Source organism: Phaseolus vulgaris, chromosome 10, assembly GCF_051622355.1.
Source record: "Phaseolus vulgaris cultivar YP4 chromosome 10, ASM5162235v1, whole genome shotgun sequence".
NCBI lineage: Eukaryota > Viridiplantae > Streptophyta > Magnoliopsida > Fabales > Fabaceae > Phaseolus > Phaseolus vulgaris.
The window spans coordinates 35,015,105-35,025,697 of NC_143507.1; the positions used below are offsets into that span (position 1 = coordinate 35,015,105).

The 10,593-nt window shown below is 32.9% G+C and overlaps 1 protein-coding gene across 1 annotated transcript; it reads right to left on the reverse strand.

Moving 5' to 3' along the window:
• Positions 1–3,431: 3,431 nt before the first annotated feature.
• SAP18 (SIN3 associated polypeptide P18) lies at positions 3,432–9,039 on the reverse strand. The gene is made up of 5 exons (XM_090296755.1): positions 8,778–9,039; positions 8,543–8,686; positions 8,347–8,442; positions 3,748–3,819; positions 3,432–3,664 (listed from the first exon to the last, which is right to left on the reverse strand). Exons 1-5 carry the CDS (start codon positions 8,886–8,888, stop codon positions 3,632–3,634), a joined length of 456 nt encoding a protein of 151 aa, XP_090152881.1. The 5' UTR covers positions 8,889–9,039; the 3' UTR covers positions 3,432–3,631.
• Between the last annotated feature and the right edge of the window lie 1,554 nt (positions 9,040–10,593).

The window sequence follows — 10,593 nt, forward strand, 5'->3', positions numbered from 1 at the left end:
CTTTCAAAATACTTTTGATAGATAGTGTTTAAGGTTAAGAAACTGTTATCATTTTCAAATGATAAAAGATTTCTTCATAATGTATGAATAAAAATATTTTATACAAGAATAAACCAAAATATATGCTTTAAGTATGTTTATTGAGATAAGTTATAAAACCGCCTTTATAAGAAACTCAAACTTTATTAAGTCTTGTGTCATATATAACTTGTGAGACTCTAAACAAAGTTCCGTAACAAGACACAAATTTAACTTTAAACTATTAGAATCATCTTACAAATCATCAATGTCTAAGTCACGTATTTTTATAAAAAGTTTGATTCAATAGATTAGTTTTTTTTGCTCAAAACTTAAAATGGGGTTTACAATATAAGAACAACTAAAGTAATTTGATGAATGACAAGGTTTATTTATCATAATTAACTTTTAGTACAACTTTGACATACTTGAGAAAGTTAAAAGTGGATTTGTGAAAAAAATACTCGATTTTTTTTCATCTTATAAAAAAATAAATGTGATAACCAAAAGTAACTTTGTGTACTCCTTACAAACTATAAATAATTATAAAAAAAACTTGTAATTATTTATTAATTAGTATTTTATAGGTAAAGACAGAATATAACATAGTATTAAAGTGAACTAGTATATAAAGTATTTATTTGATTTATCTATTACACAACTAGTCTTTTACAAATTGTTTAGAAAAACCTTTTTAAAATCCTTTTTGAGATTTACTCATTAATGTCTTGTGATAATTGCAAAAACATTTCAAAATTTAAGCAATATTCTCTTCAAGAACCAACCTTATTTCTTTTCAATATAACTTATCTCCTTAAAGTTCTACCATTATTATCTAGAAATGAAAAGGGGCAACGAATTGAAATTAAAACATTTAGTGACTACATTTATAGCTAGAATGAAACTATGACACCAACCAAAATTAAATAGATTCACCTTTATGACTTGGGGTATTTACTTTAGCAATGGAAAGAATGACACAAATTATAATTGCTTGTTTTTATATTTGGTGAGAAATGAGAGGATGATTATGAGGGATTACTATTTTTTTAGAAAGTAATGGAAAAAAGACAACTAACATATCTAACATGGCTAAAAGACCCTCGTCTTCTTCCTCACTATTTTACTTTCCATAATTTCATCCAACAAAATCGTGTGCCTTATATCAATTAGTTATAAAGAAACAAGTTATTGTTTTTAATGTTTAGAGGTTTTGAGTTTCTCCATAATTGAATGGTGTATTTTTCTGGTCAGTATTTAATATAAATATATATATTTAATCAATTGTTGACACACTTTCAGTGACTATGTAGATGTTCTACTTTTTAAATTGGTTTTACTACCTATCTTAATACATATTTTGCTTGGGGGAATGATGCCATTCACGTTAGGATTTTTTTTTCTAAAATTACAACATTGCTTATATTTTATATATAAAAAAGAGGGGAAGTAGTTCTAAGAAAGGGAAAAAAAGTTAACCTGAATAACTTTTAAAAAGTAAGTATTTTACTTTGCTCCTCTCTCATCCCAAACCCAATAGGTGGGACAAAGAATAAATTCTATTTTTTAAGTTAAAAAAAATTGAACCAAACCTGACCTTTGTAAAATTCATATCACTACCATTCAATTGAAAAGAAAAACTTAAGAATTAAGAAAGTTGATTATTAAGATATGAATTTTAAATTTAATTCAACTTTATAAAACAAATATAAAATATATTTTACATTTATTTATATACTTATTGTTTTTGTTCATAGTTGATAACACATCCACAAATTCTCATTTGAATAGACTTTATTACAGACATACAAACAGTAGATTTTAAGTTTACTCAAATTACATTCATTTATATACTTTGAAATATTTTTATCTTTACCTTCATTTATATACTTTGAAATATTTTTATTTTGTTAAAAATATTTTAATTAATATAAAATTTTCAATACGGATAAAAGAATATCTAATAAAAAAATTACAACTATAACATTTACCAAACATTGAATATGACAATGTAGCTTTCTTAGCCAATACGAATTAACACGTCGTTTGAACACACAGTTACAGCAATGATTTCTTGATTTTCTTCCACCAATATTTCACAACAAGTTCTTGATGTCTTTAATTTGATAATGGTGGAAGAATTGGCGTATACGCAGCTAGTTCCGTTGCCCAACGCAACAAGTGGCACATGTTCAACAATAAATTGAAATAGTGCTTGCTAACAGTAACACCCAAAATTGTATGATCACACGCATAAATTTCCACTGATATTAATAATATCTCCCTTTTTCTTCAAAAATTCATTGGACCAACTTATTAGGTTGTATTTATAGTGGTGGGTAGAGGGATGGTTGTGCATAGAAGTATTATGGGATAAGGACTATGAAATGATGACTGTAATTAATCATGAAACTAATTATTATGAATGCTTTAGTATGTCTTCTTATCATTTCTCTTACCTGTATTATGCTACTGATTATCTCGTTGAAAAATTTATGTAAATCATTAGGTCATTTTTTTTTTGTTCTGTTTGTGTGCTCAACAAAATTTTGCAAGAAGTGACAAGACAAAACCCAGAAGGACAACTTCAATTACACAAAAGAATAAATCCAAAAGCCAGCTAGATGAAAACAAGTATCAGCCATCGATTCTTTAGTATTTTCAATGTAGCTCTCATGTAATGCTAAATTGTCATATTCAACTACATCAATGAGAACATGCACTTGACACTCAATCTCAGTTGACCTTTTTGTTGTGTCTCCCATGTAAGTGAAATTCACAAATTTATTGGAAAAACTCTGTAAATTCTACTCTTTACTTTACTAATCGATGAAAGAATATTCAAAGAGTGGATTGCTATCACTACCTACTAGTTTCTAGTTCATGATCCACTTGATTGTTATAGTTGATGTTTGATCATTAATACCTATCACACAAATTAGAACATTCAAAGATTGATCACTTTGTTATTCAATACAACCTAAATTCTTTACAATTGCTAATCCATAGCTCCATCCTCAAAAAAGACCCTGTCTATTTCCTAAACTATACTTTCATTAATACATGTTCCCCATTTTCCTCGTGTAATCAAATCATTCATTTTTTAAAGACCTTTTCACAGTCACCGAAATCAAAGAAAACTAAGCTCTATAGATCTAAATTTATTTTTTTTGTTAGTACATGTAAAGTGTGCATCTATCCTTGATTATAGTCAATTAGTGGAGGGAAAAGATGCAATTCATCGTTTGAGTAATGCTGTTAAATAAAGTAAAAATGCCACAGCACTTCCTGCATCTTTAGAATTGTTGCCATTGAAACACGAAATCCAACGATTCTCACTCATTAAGTTTACATCTATCTAAAATCATCCATTCCTTTTATCTTGGGTGACAAAAAATTGGGGAAAGAAAGGATTGCGAAAATAGAAATCAGCAATCTATCATTTTTTGTAACCAAAGAAACTGGTCTTGTATGAGTTTCATGTAACATTTAACAGCTAAATATTTCCATAGGACAGTGTTTCCAACTCTAAAATAAGCCTAGTGTTCAAGCCTGCAAACATAAGCAGTCCAAAACCCGTAACAATGCTGAGACATCCAGTATCCACAATAACCTACACAATAGCCACATCCAAGTAGTCACCGATCTGCACATTCACGAACTAAGTTAGCAATATAGTTTGTGACAATCAAGCATAAATATAAGAATAATTTATTTATTTATTTATACCTCAAAACCAAGTTCAGCTAAAGCCTTGCCATCATCCAATCTTCCATTTCCATAAGATAATGTCTTACCCACCTTCATGAAGCGCAGTCAAGCAGAGAATACAAAACATGAGAATGATTCAACATGAAAGCTCCAACTCATAATAACAACAGTCAACACTTTTTTTGCTGACCATGACATTGGTACTGATTAATCATCATCGAAAGTAACAATTAATGTTGATGGGGGACCTTAAGCACGTGGGTAATTCTCTTCCAACAAATTTATTTCATATCCAAAGTGAAATACCCACATTTTGTACGCTCAAAGTCCTCAACAGTATCAGTCATTGTTTAAGTCACTAATCCGTACCAATATCGTGGTTATAAGTGCTTGTTTAACATCTGGGATTGAGCCTAAGTCCTACATCAAATAGTATGAGATGCTCGGTGGAGTATACAAGTGTTTGGTTCACCACCTTAATAGCTAGCTTCTGGCATGGGTTCCCCAATAGGTAAATCACAATCCCATTTATCGAATGGGATAGGTTCTTCCCAAAACCGGGCCAACTCCATATGACTACAATTTCATTGTCCGAACATAACCTATGAGAAGGGAAAAACTAAATAGGCTACAAGAAAATATGACAATCTCTCTTTGCATTAAAAACTTATAACAGTTGTTAAGATTGTCTTGACCAAGGGCAAAACACAAAATGCACCATTAGGGGGTTCAAGCTTTGAGGTGTGTCCTAAAGAGAATGCCTTACAAAATAAAGGCAATATGTGTAGTCATTCTTTAAACATTCTAACTATTTTATTTTATTCCTTTAGCATTCATAGTTATCAAGTTAGATGGCTGGACTTTCAAAGTTTTTTATTTTCACATATGCAAAAAACATGCATGGGTTGCCTGGACTAAACCACAAAGGGATCCCTTCAGTGCCTATGAAAACACACAAACAAGCAATAATGTAGTTCACAAACTCAATCATTTGCTAATAGTTTTATTTTTTTTCATTTTCACTAAGCCTAAATCAGCTCTAAGACAACACATATATTACAACTTGCTTGTGTTGAAATGATTTATTAAGCATAGACAACACATTTGCTTCCATTGGAAGACTTATAAAGTTCAGAACCCAACTTTATGACATATTTGGACCTGTATTAACACACATCAGTAATTTGAGTTTTACCAAGTTTCAGTGTTATTGAAAATCAGTTATGGTAACATCATGGCGAAAACCTGTGGCGGACGCAGATTTACATCTTGCCGCCACAACATGGCAATGACAATGCAGACGCAGATTTACATCTTGCCGCCACAACATGGCAATGACAATGCAGGTTTCTTACGGAAGTCGCTTTTTGCATCACAGAAAGTGGGCGTGGAGCAGAGATTGCTTAAAAGGCGGCAACTCCCATTTGAAAACGAAGCTTCCATTTGGAAGGAGGCTTTCATGAAAACCCTAATGTTCTTATTCTTGTGTTAGGTTATCAACCCAATTCTTCAATTTGTTAAAAGGAGTTGGGCCTTACCGACCCAATTTGCAAACATTATTTTTTAACCTAATAGCCCTACCCAAAGCAGCCTCAACCTCTCATTCTTTGTTTTGCAATCCCGCTTGCCACTTCCGCTGTCACTAACGATCCCACTGCTGTCGCCACTGACACTATCATTGGCACCGCCATTGCTGGCACTAACGTCGATGCAAGTATTTTTCTTTTTTCAAATTATTTTTGTTCAGTACCAGCCTCATTCCTATTTTTTTTTCTTCTTTTTTACTTCCACTATAATTATTTTATGAAAAATATACCTATTTTCCAGCAACAATAATGACCAATGACCAGGCAATTCAAGAACATCTCATAGAAGTATCTTGGGTTGGAAACATTGTTATCAGATGGATGAATCAAACTTAAACACAATGGTTTGTAATTATTGTGAGAAAGTTATGAAAGGAAGAATTACTAGAGTCAAAGAACATCTAATGGCAAAGAAGGACAATGTTGTTGCTTGCACCCAAACTCCAAGAAACGCGAGAGAAGACCTTTGGAAATTATTTAAGGAAAAAACAGCCAACCCTTCCCTCAATCCTGTATGTAGTGTTGCGGCTTATGATAATTATGAAAGTGAAGATGAAGTTTGCACAGCTAGTAATGATAAGCGGAGAACTAGTGGTGGAAAAAAGGGACCAATGAATATGGTTTATATAAATCCAACTACTACAATAAAGAATAGAAAAATAGAAAAACTAAGGCAAGCTAATATCAAAGAAGCACATGACAAAAATTTAAAGGTATAACTTCATCAATATATTGCCCGATTTTGGTACCAAGCAGGCTGTCATTTAACCTTATAAGATTGAAGAGTTTTCAAGATATGATTGATGATATATGTGCTTATAATTTGTTAGCTCCTACTTATCATAAAATTAGAGTTCCACTTCTTAACAATGAGATTGACTACATTGAAAAGTTGTAGAAAGATCATAAAGTGCAATGAAGCAAGCATGGTTGTTCTATTATGTGAGATGCATGGACTGACCGAAAGCAACAATGTTTGATTAACTTTTTGGTGAGCTCCCATGTAGGGACAATGTTGTCTGGTTCTAAATTTGTAAAGGCAGAAAAAAATGAGATGCTTGATACTCTTGTGGAGGAGATTGAAGATGAAAATATTGTTTATGTTCACAGATAATGGAAGCAATTATGTGTTAGTTGGTAAATTATTGGATGAGGAAAAACCTCATCTCTATTGGATTCTTTGTGCAACCCATGGTATAGATTTGTTGTTTGAAGACATTGGAAAGCTTCATTTGATAATAGTCATTCTAGATTCTTGAGTTTGTTAAAACAATTTACAAAATAAGGAGTTGGAATCCTGTCTTATTTACTCTCAAAGTCATGACTCCCCTTGCTCATGTCCTTGTCTGGTGGATGGGGAAAAAAACTATGGACTATATAAATGAAATAATGGAAAAAGCCAAGGAAACATTAATGAAGTCATTCAATAACAACAAAAGTAAATATAAGCTTGTATTTATAATCATTGATAATAAATGGACATGTCAACTTCATCACCCCTTGCATGAGGCGGGTCACTTTTTGAACCTAGGGTTCTATTATTCCAACTGAGAATATGATTTGGAAGTTACAAATCGATTGTATGCTTTCATCAAAAGGTTGGTGCCAAGTAAAGATGCACAACAATTTTCTGTTAACTATGTTGTCTCTTTATAAGAGTGGAAGTGGACTCTTTGATGATGACTTTACCAAAGAATCAAGGAAGACCATAACCCCATGTGAGACACTTAAGCGTCTAAATTGCGCTAAGATATAATGGTTATATTCTTTACTTTCCTTGGTTTTGTACCTCAATGGTGGAAGAATTATGGGCACGCAACTCCAAACTTACAAAGTTAGCAATAAGATTTTAAGTATGACATGTATTTCATCAGGATGTGAGCGCAATTGGAGTGTATTTTGAACAAGTAATAATTATTGTTTTGGTTCATGACATGACTCATTTCATTGTCTTTTTTGCAGAATTTAGAAAGATAATAATTCACATTTTACTTATTTATAATGCCAATTCATTAAAAAAAGGAACATGCAAGACCACCAAAGGTTGCATGATTTGGTTTACATAAAGTATAACCAACAACTTGCTCAAAGAAACAATATCAGCAATGAAAGACCCTATTGCAGTGAGTGACATTGATGAGTGATTAGTGGGACAAGTGGATGATGATAATGATAATGAAGAGGGGGGAAATGAATTGGTTTTTAATGATGTTCCCACTCTTACTTTTTATGAAACTTTAGGTGTTGGAGAACCAATAATTTATGCAAGGAGAAAAGCAACCAATAAAAAAAGCAACCATCAAATGATGGTATTGCTATTGGATCTTCCCATGCTTCTAAGAAAGGTCCTGATACAACTTCAACCCTCCCAACAAGGAGGGGCGAAGAGAAGATTTAAATTGGGGTTGAGAATAAACTACATGATAGCTGTGATTCAAAGTTTGAAATTACTTACAACAAGAGTTTCTCTTGAGGGGAAGAGGAGGAGAGATATGCTGCCGTTGAAGACAATTATATTGGGATTGAAGAAGAGTTATAATAGAAATTTAAGACATTTATTTTATGTTTTGTTGTTATTTTAAGTTTTAAACTTGAGATATGCAGTTATGTATATTTATTTCTTTTTGACCGCAATGCTTCCGCCACAATCCATTACGATTTCCATTATAATTTCATAAATGATTTTTGAGTACCCGATATTTACCGTTATCTACCACTGCCAAGTTTTTTTTTTTAAAAAAGTGTCTACACTGTACAACCACAACCACGGTTTTCTGGGGCGTCCACAACTGCGACAGCATGCTAGCAATTTTCCACAATATAAAAGTGAATGCAATTTAAAACCTGAGGCGGTTTTATGTGTACACTGTCCAAACTCATCAACAAACACTCAGATGTGCATTATGTAGTTACTTCACAGTCAAAGTTCATTCTCAAACTTAGGGGAAGAATAATAATAAATGCATGGAAAAAAAAATAGGAAAAAACACAAAAGCAATAAACCCTAAGCAGATAGTGAAGATTGAATTACCTCTTGAACTTTGAACCGGCCGTTCTTATCTGGAAACACGAAGGCGAAGGAGAGCTTGGCGTTTCTTCTTCTGGCAGCGGGCGCTACTTCTTTAACCTACGGAAAACAGAGAGTGAGTTAAGCAGAAGCAGAAAGAGGAAAAAAATTGGAGATTGAATAGAGAAACGGTTTGAATGAGAATGGAAATTGCAATTACAAGATCGGTGAGTTCTCGGAGAGTAGCGTCCTTCCAGGTGTAAATCTGGACTTCGTCCTTGGGCTCTTTGCCTCTGACGGCGAAGTCTTCCATCGAGTGGTGACCTCCGATCTTGGTGAACACTCGCAGCAGCAACGGACATGTCTTAAGGTTGAATTAACGAAAGAGAGTGATAGAGTGAGTCAGAGAGAGAGAGAGAGAGAATAAGAAGAAGGAAATGGTGAAGGAAGATTACCTTTTCGCGATCGACGGGTTCGAGGCGAGGGCGAGAGGGAGGAGGAGGAGGAGGGCCGCGGGGAGGCGGAGGCAACGCTCTTCCACCTTGTCGTTTTCCTCCGTCGCTCATATCTCTTTCGCTGTTCTTCTTTTTCTCTTCTTCCTCTTCCTCTTCTTCTGCTCAATGTCTGTTACAGAGGGTTTATGCTTAATGCAAATGCACTCAAGCATTCACCATCCTTCTCTCTTTGGGCTTGGGCCTCGCATTAATATATTTTCATAAGCCAATTGCTTTTTCTACCTTTATATTTTCTTCACACACCTCCCTACCTCTTCACAAAAATATTTTCTTAATTTTTTTTATATTTTCTGGAAAATCTAATCTATATTATATGTTAAAAAAAAGTTATGAATTATAAAGAGATAAAAAAGAATAACAATAAACACCCTTTAAAACACAATGTTGGGTTTTGTCTTTCTTGCTAATCATCCTCTCTTTTTAAAGAGTATTGAAGGTGTGATTCTTTTTGCAAAAAGTATGAATGTTTATGCCTCAAATCTTATTTTTCTTAAAGAACAATACAAATCATACGTGTATAGTTAAACACCAAATATCCTTATTTTGTGTCAATGAGGTCCTTCTCATACAACAAATACGTATAACAAAAGTTATTTTCACCGGATTTTCTAACAAAATAAAAACAAATTAGATTACTTTAAAAAAATATAACAAACAATAGAGTAAACATTGTGAAATTGGAAGGTGTTGTTATAAGGTCATATTTTCTTTACTTATATTTTTTTTAATTTTCCACTTCTCAACTTTTTGATATTTCGATTCGTTTTCACATTTACAAAATATTGGTAGATATTCTTATAATTATATTTTGACATTCAACATAGTTTAATTCAAGTTAAAAGTGTAAATTTAGGATTAGAGATTTATTTATTTTAACTTTAAGATATTAGTTTTGTAGGGATATTGTGTGCGGAAGCGTGATAATTTCAACCAAAGATTATGAGAAATTAAAGTAACAAGTAAAGTAAGAATGATTCCAGAATTTTTAGGTGGAAAACCCCTTTAAATAGAGATAAAAAACCACCGGCGAGAGAACCAAAACTTCCACTATAATGGTACTGGGAGTACAATGAATTCCTCTCTAGCTAATAGATAAATAGCCCCAAAACAAATTCTCTCTATATGGGTTAAACACTTACACCCAAGAGAAGAAATAGAGAGTATAGGAGAAGAGAGAGGAAGCAAGTGTGTATTGTTGTTTTTGTGTGTTACATTGCTTGAAGGAAGCCACTATATATAGTGGTTCTAGGAGACAACAATAATAAATACAATTAATGGTAATTAACCTCCTTTTGATAACAATTAATTGTAGTAAGAAACCTCCATTTGATGACAATTAATTATGGCAAGTAACCTCCCAATTATGTCAAGAAAATGGAAAGGTGAGTCATAACCCACAAATCTCCACCTTGACTTGCCTTTGACCGAAACACTCTCTCGCCATGAAGCCTTGATTAAGTATGGATAATACCAGCTAAGTTCAGGCAATGATCGAACTTAGCCGATGGAAGTGGCTTGGTCAACATGTCTGTAGGATTTTCGGCTGTATGAATTTTTTCATCAATTATATCTCCCGTATCAACAATGTCTCGGATAAAATGGTGCTTAATTCAATGTGCTTGGTCCTTGAGTGATACTTGTTGTTCCTGGTTAAGTGGACAACACTCTGACTATCACAAAATATAACAAGAACATCTTATTGAAGACCAAGTTCACTTACCAAGCCTCGAAGCCATATAGCCTCTTTCATACCTTC

What these genes read in the sequence shown, in the direction of transcription:
- SAP18 (XM_090296755.1), bottom strand. Translation starts at nt 8,888, where the DNA reads ATGAGCGACGGAGGAAAACGACAAGGTGGAAGAGCGTTGCCTCCGCCT. An exon ending in TCCGAGAACTCACCGATCTT is followed by an intron (nt 8,443 to 8,542) that starts GTAATTGCAATT and finishes TGTTTTCCGTAG; the next exon opens with GTTAAAGAAGTAGCGCCCGC. An exon ending in GCCGGTTCAAAGTTCAAGAG is followed by an intron (nt 3,820 to 8,346) that starts GTAATTCAATCT and finishes CGCTTCATGAAG; the next exon opens with GTGGGTAAGACATTATCTTA.